This window comes from Trachemys scripta, chromosome 4 (assembly GCF_013100865.1).
Source record: "Trachemys scripta elegans isolate TJP31775 chromosome 4, CAS_Tse_1.0, whole genome shotgun sequence".
In the NCBI taxonomy this organism is placed as follows: domain Eukaryota; kingdom Metazoa; phylum Chordata; order Testudines; family Emydidae; genus Trachemys; species Trachemys scripta.
Genome location: NC_048301.1, coordinates 115,367,641 through 115,382,003, shown reverse-complemented (window position 1 = coordinate 115,382,003; position 14,363 = coordinate 115,367,641). Strand labels below are relative to the sequence as shown.

Sequence of the window (14,363 nt, the reverse complement as noted above, 5' to 3'; positions counted from 1 at the left end):
TGAGTTTGAATGCGTTAGCATCAATGGCCTAAAGAAGCAAATAAACTAGGTATGTATTATATGAGCAGGGGTCCTTTATTCCTGATACAATGCAATCTATAAAACATTATGTCTCTCAGTTCCATTAACATGGAGACTGTATTCAGCAGATGAGGCTTCAGGTGTAGTACAATTACAGGGCCAGACTGAGAATTTTTCACTGAAATGCAAAAAAGAAATAGAATTTTGCTTCTTTAAGAGAATCCTGCTATTAACTTTTCTACTCTCCCTTCAGGCTTTGTAACCAGCTCCCACCATGGGTGACAGCGCTTGGGTGGGGACCTGGAGGCCTCATCGTCCAAGGGGCCCAATAATGGCCCACTTTACCAGCCCAGGACCAAAGTACTCAATACAGGGGACAACAGGTAAAAGGACAGAAAGATACAGAGTTTCAAGAAACATAGTTGATAACATGAGTTAAACACACTAAATCCAGATCAGTTCAAACAATTCATTTAGTACAAACTTTCACATATTCTATTCAAATAATTCCACTTTCTCTGATGTGAAAGTTAATAAAACCCTCCTACGGGATGTCTGTATTAATTTTCATTATAACCTAGGAAATAGGACAGGGTGATTCTGCTTAGTACAGACTTATGCTGAACCATTTCAAATGATGTTTTCTTTACCATCAATCGTTATTTTAAATCTCTCTGTGGCGAGTAGATTTTGTCGGTAGGCTGGTAAATTTTCATGACATCACAAAGATGAACCAGAAACACGTTTCCTTGGAGTAGAAATTACAAAAAGGAGAAGTTGTTGGGAAATTCATAAAGAATATCTCTGCTGTGCTTAACCTCACTGCCAACCACCTATGGCTGTAGCTCCTCAGAAAATTAGAGAAAGGTGTTAGATGTCTGACTATGATGCAAATGATAGTCAGACATTTGTAAGAGGCAGCTTGACTCTTACATCACCTCTCACTTCTGCTGCTGCATACCTTTTGTCTTCCTCGAATAAAGTGTCAATATTTAGCTAAGGAATTATATCACCATCTGAACTATTTGCATTATGCACATTTTTAAGGCATCAATCAATAAGAATATAAATTCAGAAGGAATTTTCAATATAGATTTTTAGAAATAATGTCACTAGGAAGTTGTTGTCACTCTCACTGGGAAGCTGCCATTTGAACAACTGCATTGTACTTCCCAGCAGCAGGACACATGGTAGGTAGCATCCCCATTAGAATGCTTTGGAAAACAAGGTTTAAAATTAGTGGTAAGTAATAAGTGTTCTTTACATTTGAGTTTGGGTGCTTTTTATTATTTTGGTTATTTTAAACAGCTGGTTGTTAAATAACCAAAGTATTTTGTAGTTCCAGAATTTGATTTAACAACAACTTTGGCATACTCTAATCACCAGTGTTTTCACATGGGAAAGTCAACCTTTTCAGTCGTACTAGGCATCACATTGTTAAGACCGAGTTTTCTTGTTTGATCCCAAATTATTTAAAACTAGTATTTCAAACTAATTTTGTTTGGGAGTTACTCTTCTGTGTAATTGGAAGTAATTTTTAGAATCTCTTATATTACAAGCTAGTTTGCAAGAAAATTCTCTTGGCTTTAGGGTATGTCTATGCTGGGAAAGGTACCAAAATAGCTATTCCAGAGTAATTATTCCAGGGATAGTTGTTTCAATATAAGCTCCAGAATCAGCGTCCACATGAGGGCTTGTACTGAAAGAACTATTGGAGTAATTATTACCTGAATAGCTATTTTGGTAAGTTTTCTGAGGTAGACAAGCTTTAGTCTCTGTAATAAGAACAGCACAGTACAGCTCACTTTTGCAATCCGTGGATGAAATCCTGGCCCCACTGAAATCAATGAGTTTTGCCATTTGTTAGTGATTCACCCCTTTTGTCCAGTGACAGAACTGCTCAGAAGGCGACAGCTTAGGCTTGGTTATAACAAGAGAGAAACCTCTGACATACCCATAAACTGAGATGAATGGGCAATAATAATGACCGTATGTCCATCTTACAAACCAAAAGTAAAGCCAGCGTCTTAGAAATGAATCTCATGGTCCAAAAGCTCTAAAACGACTTTAGCAACAAGACCCAAAGGGGAATTAAAATAAAACCTGACACATGCATATGAAATGTAGCCCTTCTTCCTAGGTTACCTGAAGCACAACCCCACCAAAAGGAAAGCCCCTGCCTACACTTTTAAGGGGGCAAGGCCTTTGCTCCGTGAAGCCTGTTCTCCGGGTCCTCGTTACTATGTGGAACCCGCAATGACCAGGAAGGGAAAGGAAGCTGCCCCAGCTTATACCATGTGTGGGCGCCCCAAGGTGAAAACTGAGGTCACACCTGGCCCAAGTGAGTAATATTTCTTTCAACCATTTATTCAAGGTGAGGATAATGTGCCTATGGGTGTCCTACATTAGGGGAATATAAACCACGGCAAAATGAGGTATAGATGTTTTCAAATGGAAAGTAACAGCTCCAGTATTTGAGGGTAGGATTGGAAGGAACAACAACATGGGTGGTAGACTCAGGATTCAAGGAAGGGCAGTGCAGGGCCACAGGGCTGGGAGGAGGGGAACAGCAGTGCAGGGGGTGGGAGCAGGATGGAGGAGAACTGGCAAAGCAGGATGATGGGGATGGGATGTAGGGGGAAAATGGCCGTGCAGCATGATGTGGTTGGTTGGGACACTGCAATTTTGCACAGACTGAACCTACAGATCAAGCCACCTGTTTGGCATGAAAGGATCACTGTTGTTGCTTTGCTCATCTCTTGTCTAGGCGATTATTCACCAGAGAAGTCAAAAAAGCATGTTTATGAATCTGCTCCTGTGCACTCCATGTCATTCAGGACTAGGAGCTTCAGTGTAGACAGCACTCCAGGTAAAAATCCAACAACTAATAAAGGAAACCAATCTAGGAGTCCTGTAGTTGCCACCTGACCTAAAAGCCAGAAAGAAAGTGAAATTCCTGAGACTGACTCCACAGCAAAGTATTATAATGAAGGAAGAAAGCTTTGGTAATAGCATGTGTAGTTTGAACTTGGGGCTCTTAAAAGCCATGAATTAGAGATGGTCCTGAGCTTAATATGGTTGTCCTCTGCACTGGTTACAATATAGTTCCAATTTGTAGTGCAAATGGAACCTTAATAGTGTTCTGTAACTGGGCTTAAGACTTGCTCACATCCAAAGCTTCCGCTCAGTTACAGTACATGGTTAAGGACAGCCCTGTCTACACTAAAACAGAAATCATGTCTTAAACGAGTCAATGGACATGCATGTTATAACAAGACTGTATCCCATTTGTATTTGTAGTGGAGATGGGCTCTTAGAGACAATTTAACTGATTCAGTGTCAAAAGAGGTGAAAGTTGAAGAAACTAAATTCTTCCTCTCAATTAACAAGGGGCAATGGGGGACAGAAACCAACAGGAATATTTCCAGGGGAGGAAAAAAAAATACTGAAAACACTCAATGCTCATGTGACAACTCTCAGAGTTACTAGACATTGATACCACAGCCAGGCAGCTTATGTCTCAAAATTGAGAAGAACTCCTTTGGCACAGAGGTATAAAAGCTCACTAGAAGTCACTGTTACACACAGACTTTGAGACATACTATCATCAAGATTAGTAGGCCAAAATGACTAACTTTATTGTCCTATGTCTGTTTGAAATGCATATGCAATTCCTTTTACCTACACTTTAAATATCAGCAAATAATTAGCAGCACAACTATCAAAATCAATAGAGGTCATCACATGACAAACTCCATAATATGTTTTTAAAAAATGTCCCATTATATGAGTATAGTTTTGGAAAAATGTTTCAGTGTTCTTTTATGAAAAAATGTCTGAAAAACCCAGGTCGCTATAGATGTGTTAGGTTTACTTCATCAGCAAGAAAAGTATCAAACATGCAGAGATGAGACAGAAGAGATACAGCTTGATCAAAAATAATGGCCATGGATCAATCGTTTAGACAGATCCAAAACAACATAATACTTATTGTTGTACCACTTTCAGAGCAATGTCTACATATCATCACTATGCAACTGTTTCTCTATTACTTTTGGTTCTCTCAGATAGCTAACACCCGGTCTACAATCATAGCAATGTTTGTGTGCCAACTGCAAAATAGATGTGCCCAAACCTTGTATAATACAGTTTGGTTTTCTTTGCATAGACAGAACCCAAACATTACTGGGATAGCACCTAAGAGCCCCAATCATGGAACAGGACCCCCTTGTGCTGAGTGATGTACAAACAGAGAAAAAAAGGTTGTCACTTCCCCAAAAAGCTGACAATCTAAGTATAAGATGAGACACAACATGTGGACACAGACAGAATGAGGAGCACAAGGAAACGACATTAGTCGGCATGATAGTCATCACCTCAGCATACCATCTGTTATCACATTTTTGTGTGTGGACATAACAGTAAAGGAGAGTTTTAAAGGATGGTTTTGAAGAAGGACAAAGAGGTGGCTTGGCAGATATTTACAGGGATCTCCTCAGGCATGATGGGCAGACTGGTAGAAAACACAAAATTGCTCATTTGAAAATGTTACACGTGAGCATTAAAGGCTGGTATAATTGGCAGAACAGAGGCGGGCGTCGTTAGACATATCAATAGCGTATGAGAAATGATGGGTAGCGTGGAGAAAAGCCACAAACATCCTTGAAAGTGAAGACAATTAGTTTGTGTTTCATGTGGTGAAGGGGGAGAAAGAGGACAGATGGAAAGAGAGAGGTGGCATGGACAAAGCCAGGAAAATGATCTGTACAACAGCAAAACATTACGATCGTGTTATATGAACTACGTTACAACCTTGAAAAGATCCAAGTAAGTCCTGTTCACAGAGGCAAAAACCAAACCACATTACAGCCCCATTAAGCCACAGCAGGTTTGTCATTTGTTGCCCCAACATAGTTGGAATTGTTGTGTAGATGGGACCTGAGATTTATGGTAGAACAATTTGTAATGATTACATAAAATTTGTAATAACTTCTCTTTAAATTGTATAATGTTTATTATTTTTCAATGTTATGTGAAGTACATCCTCTTATACCCAGAATAGTTATTGGGGGCAGCTTTAAAAGTGCCGCTCTACTCTCAAAAGCCACTATAGTGTCCCAGGGACTCCAGTGTAAATTAGATCAGCCCACAATTAATAGATGTGATTTTTTTTTTAAAACTACTAGCCCCACAAACTCAGCCTGGGTTCTAAACTTCAAGCTGTATCCTTGGATGGAGCAGGCGGCTTTTTAATTCCATTGTTCTTTGAGTGATTGTTCACATGGATTCTACTCTTGGTGCACATGCATCCTATGTGTACGATCTCAGATTATTTTGCCCAGCAGTGTTTGCTGGAGCCGCACATGCACCCTCAGTTCCCTTGTGCCCCTAACCCAAGGGCATAAATCATAAGTGGTGAACCAGGTCCAAGAGTCTCTCATTTCCTTCTTATCTGTGGCAGTGAGAATGAACCCCCACTGTGTCCACCTGCTTCTCTGCAGCATCGTGTTTGTTTTTTTGCCCACAGGCAACACACCAAAAAGTTCTGATTTCAGTCAGGTTCTGGTTTTTAGGCACGCCTGTACTGACTGTTAAAAGAGCACCAATATTAGCCATTAAACCTGCAGACAGTATCTCTCTTTGTAATGATCCTTCAGCAACCAGTGCTTCTGTACAAGCAACCTTGAAACCATGTTCCTCAGGGCCCAGCCCAGGTCCCTACTGTGCTGGTACTCAAGGCATATATAGTACTTATATGATTTATCTGTGGCTCGGTACCAGTCTCCTCTCCTTGAGTGGCTGAGGATTCACCCAGCTACTGACGCATCAGTACAGCAGGTAAAGGAGACCGCTCCAGTACCGACCTGACTTCCTATCCAGCACAGGAGAGCACAACAGAGCCAGGATGTTCCTGACAGTACAGCCCCTCCCTTGGAAGAAATGTACTCCTTTACTTCATCCCCATCAGGGCATAACAGGGACTCCTCTCCTATGCACACTTCTTCCACTGCTTTGGAAATGCCACCGGAGCCACGAAAAAACTCTAAGGAAGTATGTGTAAGGAACAGCAGGAAATGACCTAATGTTCATAGGGAAAATTGTTCCTGGTGCCACCTTCCCTAGTACCTATACTCATATCAGCCTGCGTGCTACCGGCCACATGGGGTAGGATAAATGACTCAGTGCCAGACTTCACTTGTGCTCCATGAAAGAGTATCTATTCAATAGACACCACATGCTCCCACAAAAAGTCCTCTCCCCATTCAACTAGTGATAAGACCCAATCCGGGTATGCAAGGGGATACTCTGTTCTGCACATCTCTCTACCAAGACATTAGCGATAAAAACCTTCACTTGTGGATGGAGGACTCGTCTAAATCACCCTCAGACTAAGGGCCTATGATGTCCCCAGGAAGCTCATCTTCACATAAACATCCTAGAGCTCAGCGCTATCTGCCTTCATGCAAAGTACACCTACCGCTACTCTAGGAATCTGTGATCCAAGTGCTGACAGACAACCCCACAGCTATTATGTCAACAGACAGGGGGAGCAAGACTGTCTCCACTGTGGAGTTGGGTGCATTCCAGATCAAATCATACCAGTGGCGCTGCGCCTTCCTGGCCCTCAAAACATCGTGGTAGATTGACTTAGCAGGTAGTTCTCAAACAACCAGGAGTGGTCTATCAAAGACTCAGTTCTGCAGAACATCTTTCACATGTGGCAATTCCCAGAAATAGATGTGTTTGCTACAGACCAGAGCAACAAAACATCAGGCATTAGGCTCCTGGACACTGGGATGAACATATACCTTTCTGCCAATTCCTAAGATACTGAGGGCTCTGAGAAAATTCAGGCAAGACGCAGTAGTTGATGATGACACATCTTGAAGAACTGCAGTTAGTGTAAAGTAAATAACCGTTCTTTTCTGTTTGTTTCATTCAGCATGCCAGCCTCACCACTCATGAGCACCAGCAGTTCAGACTCCAGATGCTTACCCTTATTCCAGGACAGAAAAGGGCCAGGGAATGTGAAAAAGAAATATCCCTCCTTCTCTCCAGCCTCTGTTGAAAGCCTCTCTCCCATATGATGCTCCCTCTAATCCCTGAGGATTCACACTGTACATAACTATCATGGTTCCCCCTCCAGGTCCTGGCGCATACACTATCCCTCGGGTGATGGGACCCAACACAGTGGACAAAACTGCTAGCCCTTGTTATTCCATGAAATGGAAGAGTAAGCTTGGTCGCTTTGATGAGGATCTCCATAAGGTAAGCTGCTTTTCCATTTCCTTTCCAGCTGCTCTCATTGACAACCAGTGGTCAGTCACTGCCTCCAAGACTGAAGGCCGTTAAGCATTGGTGGGTTCTTTCCTAGTACTTGAAGAGATACAAGTGCTGCAGCTGAAGACTGGCAGCAAACATGGCTGTTCTTAGTAACTGAATCATTGGCAAGTCAGGGCTCTAACTGTATTTGCAGCAAATACCTGTCTAAGGGCTTCATCCAAAACCCATCAAAATCAATGGGAATCTTTCCAATGACTACCATAGTTTTCAGATCAGGCCTAGTTCTTGTGCTATGCCTAAGCACCATGTTGCCTGAACTCCATCCGGAAAAGGAGTTGGAACTGGGATGAGGACAAGAAATGTGTTAAGTAAGAGAAGTTCAGATATGAAGTTTCACATCAGGACACATATTGCAATATATTTTTTATGTTCTAGAGGAAAAATCTTTTGCTCCAATGTTATAGTTACTGAATATTTTGACATCTTATTGTGCATCTGCGGTAGCAACATTTCAAACTCAAATTTCTCTGCCATCTCTAAAGAATTTTTCTTACTGAAATACCTACCGTGATCCATGTCCCCAGATAATAACTATGTGTAAAAAGTCTTTCTAAAATACCCAGTAATAGTCATTAAAATGTCAACAATTGCCCGCAGTAAACACAGCAGCATCTGAAGGACCACAGCTTTCTTACAAGAGCAAATAATTGTTACATCTAAGATGCTGCTGTGTGGTAAGAGTTGGAACATGATTTTTTTTTTAAACGATTAGCATTGTGTTTTACAGTGAGGGGTGTGGGAAAATAAAATTGACATCTTGCTCAAGCTTATTTTCTGGAAATAATGATCCCTCTAGGTAGAAGGCTGTAGCAACATTCCTAGTGCCACCTACCAAACTAATCATCAGATTTCATGCCTATGATAATATCATACTAAGTGAAATAAGACTGTGTAGCTGAATACCATGGAACGTTACATATTTACAAAATGATTATTTTTGTATTAGATGAAAAATGATCATGTACAGATTCTTGCTAATTATCTAAAACCTACTGAAAACACTGGGCTTTTAAACAAATCTTTTACTATAAACCATATATAAAAGCCAGTGAAGGTCACAGGTGCCTAACGTTTGCAGAGACAGAACAATGGCACTTTCCTTTCAGTTTGAGCCACTGTCCCCTTGCAGTCTGTCAAAAGTGAAGTGGCTCAGGCTAATAAGATTTCAGACATCTAATGTAAACTTCTAAAGGACATAACACTGTTGAGAGGGGAAACTTGCCCTTCTGCAAAAAAACAAAAACAAAATAAAATAAAAAAATTGTTAGAATTAATTGTTACAGATAAACCTATGCACCTCTCATAGGAAATTGGGGATATTGAATGTAGCCATTTTCAATGGATGATTCCATTGACTCTCTTACAGACCCCGGGTCCAGCTGCATATAAAAAGACAGACGTTGATGTGTACAAAAAGAGAGCCCCCAAGTACAGCATGAGCTCCCGGACTAAGCCTGCAGGAACTGTTAGACATCCTGGACCAGGAGACTATTATCCCGGAAAGGTAAGGCAGAGAAATCTAGAGGGTAATTTACTTGAGTCAGAGGACAAAACAGACACAGGCAACAGGGCTGGTTTGTATTTAAACTCCTTGAGTTGACAAGTCTTGATTTAGAGCTATCATGAAAACTTTTTCCAGCAGAGTTCAGCATATAAAAATCCAGATTCATATAGCAAGGACAAGATCCTTCAATATATCAATGCATTAAGATGAGTATTGGTAAGAAGGGACATCAATCTGCATGGAAGAGCTACAATTAATGTTTTAATTACTGCCCCGAAGAGCCCATGTTGGAACAAGTCAAAGTTAAATTAAAAAAAAAAAAAAACACATCCCAAAATATTAATGCATTATTGAGACAGATTAATTGCAGAGAGTCAAGAAACTGGACAGGTTTCTTTGAGAAATCCTTGTGCATATCAATTCCAGCAGGATCTTTCATTCCATCTGTTTGGGTATGTATTCATCAGATATCTGAGCTTACATGAGCACGTGTACAAAAGCACATGTACAAAAATACAAAATATTATATTTGTGCATCTGGGATTAAAGAAAAAGGTTTAAACAAATAGAACTCAATCATTTCACTGTCAGCTGCTGTTGTACGAGCATAAACTTGTATGAGTCCACATATCAATCAAAGACAAACCATAATGATTCTATTGCTGATTAAATTATATCCAAGCACACACTTTGATGTCTCCTTGGATAACTGCGACCCCATTTTCTCAGATCCTGAGTAGTACACTGCTCAGTGTCCCCTGTAATGAAACGGCCACAACCATTCCCCATCACAGCTCTGAGATTCCACATATTTCTTATATCTTTCCAATGCTTTGGTCAACATGGAAAGATTCCCTTCACCCATACTCTTCACATTCCATGTGTCTACTCTGATCATTCATTTACAAAGGTTCAAGTCACTCTTCCTTGGTGCAAACATCAGGTTTATCCTGAAGGATTTGGTACAGAATCATCATAGCTGCAACTGGTACTCTTAATGGCCAGAACCTCCTCCCCCAGTATAGTTTGTTGTGCTTTCTAACCTGGGGGTCTTGCCATCCAGCACCACATGGAGATTAATGTTTCGCCTTTGTTCTAGCATGGAAGTACAGAAGGTGGTTTCCTATGGACTCCCCTCTAGTTTTTAGCTGCTGTTGATTAAATACTTGATTGAACTTTTCCACCTTCCGGTGGCACTTCCTCCATCAGGGTTCCATTACCCTCCCCAGGCACTCATCCAGCCAAAACACTGGCATGAAATGTGCCAAGTTACTTGAATGCCACTCTGCACCCAGCACCAGCCAGTTGGACTACTTTTTGTCTGGTCCCTACTCTTTGACTTGTCCAGCTTGGGTGGCTCTGTCAGGAGATAAAGCTCCTGCTGGCATAGTTATCAAGCTCATTGGAATATGCAAGCCTTCCCACCATGCCAAGGTGCAGTGCCCAGGGAAGGGTTCTATGAACGGTGAAGTTGGAAGTGTAAGCTCTCATGAAGCTTACTGAAACAATGTTTTTTGTTTACAAAATGAGAAAGGAAGGTGTTTAGTTGAATTCTGCTGCTCTCATCACCTGATCTTTACAAACACCATCTTCACCCATCACCGTACATATTTAAACACATAGAAGTCACCTGAAAGTATGTCAAAGAACCAAATTGTCTATGTAATGATACAGCAATGTTGGAGATAGAGCATCCAATGGATACAGACTGACTCCCAGTCTGCACTTGGGAGACCACCAACCGTTAGCCTCAAACATAAACTGAAAAAGATAAGATGTTCAGCAGGTCCGCTACATTTGGATCGGTTCAGAATCAACAAAAACTACATGACTTCTGTCCAAAATGGGTTTGAGGGATTGTCACAGGTAGAAGAGAAAAACCTGAATAAACTTCGGAATAACATGAAAACTATCATGCTCAAAGCTGCCAAATTATACATTCTGAAAAGTAAGTGTCGCAGTGTACCACAGATGACTGAGAAATGGCTTGAGCAAGTGGAACAATAATGCAGAATGAAAAAGAATGTCTTAGAGACTTAAGAATGAAAGAGAGAGTACAAGGAACTAAACAGATCCAAAGGCAGATTAGATGAGACAACAGTGAATACATCAGGGCAAAATGCATGGAACTTGCGAATCACAGAGAGAGTAATAATACAAAAAATTTGTTCACAGAGGTTAGACTTCTTACCAAAAAGTTTTCCCTGCAATTGAACATAACAAAAGATCATGATGGCAGAATCCTCACTGAAAGTGATATCAAATTCTGAAGGAGAGATTACTTTGCCAATCTTTATGGTTCATTAGAGCCACTCAGAATATAGGGCAACAAAGGAGAGAGTACAGAGCCAGAGCCATCAATCCCACAAGAGGAAGTGGTATGTACTATTATGAAAATGAAGCCAGGGAAAACACCATGGGAAGGTAAAGTACCAGCAGAACTGTTTAAAGTGACTCGTGTGGAAAATTTCCAACCACGTATGGACAACTAGAAATTGGCCAGACAACTAGGTGAAAGGGAGTCTGTCTGCCATTACCAAAGAAAGGGGACATAACAGAGAATAACAATTGTATCCTCAGCCTGATATCACAATTGACCAAAGATTTGCCCCACCTAATCCAGGATCGCATGAAGCAAATGACAGAAGCAGAACTACCACAACTTGTTTTCAGAGAGGAACAAGACACACGTGATCAAACTGTGAATGTCAGTCAGTCACATAATTGAAAAATGCAGGGTGTACAACCAACCATTGATCATGTGTTTCATGGACTACTCAAAAGTGTTCAATACTGTCCAACTTGATCATCTTTGGAGGATAAGGGCAGATTTGCAAGTCGCTACCTTCAACAACAGACGACACTGCTGCAGGCAATAGCTACTGGTTTTCCACTGGGCTGTGCACGAGACAAGGGTGTTTTCTGTCCCAAACTTTTTCAAGAGGTATGCAGAATGAAACAAACCTGGAAGATTTCGATAAAGTGGAAGGAACTGGGATTTCCATTGGTGGACCCCCTCTTAACTGACCTTAGATATGCCAATGACAATACCTGTTGCTACAACCACTGGTGGAATGTAATGAATGCTGGAATCTGTAAAAAGTTAGTGAGGAATATAAACTATCCCTGAATACTGTAAAAATTAAGTGCATGTATGTTGACACGATTAACAAAAACAGGATGAAAGTGGACATCATGATTAATAGTTAAATTGTAGATGGTCTCCCTCACTAAAATTTAGAAAAAGCATGACATCTCAAAATGTATGAAGGTTTGATTGGTGAAAAGCTTAATTTTCTCAAGAGCGACCTATAGATGTGAATTACGGGTAATGAATGTTGGCAAGTAGATGAAAACTGAAGCCTTTGAGATTTGATGTTGGCAAAGATTCCTGCATATCTCCTGGATGGAAAATATGACAAATGCTTAAATTAGCAGCATTATTAGAGAGAAGACCATGTTGCTGGAAATCAACAGGTGTAAATTTATGTCCTTTGGTCACATCAGGCACAGAGATGGAAATAATCTTGATAAAGTTATCCTGGAAGGAATGGTGGGAGGTCCTCATAATAGGGGACGACTGGGAAGGAGATGGAGGAACGGTATGTGGCAGATCAGTGAGAGGACAGCTGCTGAGTGTTCGAAGCTAGTGATGGATTGAGAAGGCTTCTGAAAAGTCTGCTGTGATGTAACCAATATTCAGACTTGAATAAATAGATTTTATTTCCTGAAACAAATGCACAAATTTACACAAACATATTTGAAGAACAGCATCAAAATTAGTGCAGCTTTTCACCTGTATTGATTTTTTACAAATATATATCACATTTGCTTATATATAGAAGTGCCTGAAGTATCTTAAAGTGGCAGCTTTAGAAATTTGTTTGGGGATCATTTTAATCTGCCACTGCTGTCCTCCAATGATGAAATGTGGCAACTATTTTTACAGCATATAATATTGTATCAATGCAGAGTTTAGAAAAGTAAGTCAGAGATACTGTACCCTATTGAAACTGCAAGGAGGAAGGCAGAATTATCCCAGTTGGAAACGTGGCCAAGATACTGCAAATTGCAAACTGTTTCATAAAGTGCCAGTGGGATTTTTAATAACCACACAGAGAAAAGCCCTAGTTTAAGTTTCACCTGAAAGACGCACTTGGCAATTACTAGATCACTCTGCCCTGTGCTGTGTCATAACACACACACACACACACACACCCCTTTCTTTCAATGATGCAAGTTATATGTACAAGGGGACATAATTAAGAATAATTAAAAATATTTCAGTTAGAAGCCTGCTCAAGCTGGAATATAGGATTGGAAGTATTTTGAAATTTGGGCAAGTACCAATGCAGCCTACAACTTCACAGCTCATCCCTAATACTAATTGTGTATGTGGGGGGGGGGGGGGGGGGGGGGGGAAGGGGGTATTAAATAAAAAACAAAACTGTTTTAAAAGGGACCATTGAAATAAGAGATATTGAATAGATTTTACACCAACATTCCTAAACTACTCATCTCTGGTCTAAGAAAAAAGCACAGGAACTCTTAACCCAAATGGCGGTAATGTCAAAAGTTATTATAGAAACAACTGATTAGAGTCTGTTGGAATAAAAATATCAACTTAATGGGTACAGTTAAATGCATTCTAGCAACAATAAAAGGAGAGAGGCATAAAGTGGACAAGGTGGGATCTATAGGAGTATCTGGGTAAGTAAACCTCACAAACTATTAACATTTATGAGAAATCTATTTAATAAAGAAACTGATGCAGGGTGTGGTGCATACAGAAGGAACAAGGCTACTTATCTAAGGGAAGAAGCTGCACTTTCAGACTGCCAACATCAAAGGTCAAACACCACCAGACACCCCTCCTCTTATTAGGAAATGTTGTAACATCTAACCCGGAGTTCAGAGAAGCTGATTGCTCTTCAACCATTCTAATCTGGCTGTATGATCAAGACAGTCTGTGCACCAACCTGCCCCTTCAGTTACAAACTTTCTTTTCACTGATAGGAATCTAGTAAAAGGGGAGTGTGTGTGAGACAATAGGTGATCTGGACTGTCCAGATCTTGTACTTGATTGGGGAGGTCATGTAGCATAGAAAGTAGACATTAACAAACCTGATGCTAGTTAATGGTGAATATCCTGATGTGTTGTATTTACTTTTCCATCTCCAGATAACACTGACCAAGCCTTGTGCCCCAGTTGTTACCTTTGGAATCCGACACTCTGAGTATACAATGCCTTTGATAGTGGATGTCTATTGACCTTCACGCAAGCCGCCTTACAGAAACTACATTTATTTTTCTATATCATGTTGCTTTATGTTTTAAAGCTGCCAATTTTTATACAAGTTCTTATAATTAACAATCATCTATCTTCAAACAAGTAATAAGTTTCTACAAGTTCTAGCACTAAAGGATGATGAATATTCAGAAAATGATCACTTGCAATAATTTAACTTGCCTCGGGCTATGAAGAAATTTTCCA

The 14,363-nt window shown here is 40.4% G+C and overlaps 1 protein-coding gene across 1 annotated transcript; it reads left to right on the top strand.

Annotated features, from left to right (window-relative positions):
* The first annotated feature begins 295 nt into the window (after window positions 1-295).
* Window positions 296-14,140, top strand: ODF3 (outer dense fiber of sperm tails 3). The gene is made up of 6 exons (XM_034770528.1): window positions 296-404; window positions 2,162-2,362; window positions 2,789-2,890; window positions 7,169-7,290; window positions 8,732-8,869; window positions 14,051-14,140. The coding sequence occupies exons 1-6, from the start codon at window positions 296-298 to the stop codon at window positions 14,138-14,140; spliced, it is 762 nt and encodes a 253-aa protein (XP_034626419.1).
* The last annotated feature ends 223 nt before the right edge of the window (window positions 14,141-14,363 follow it).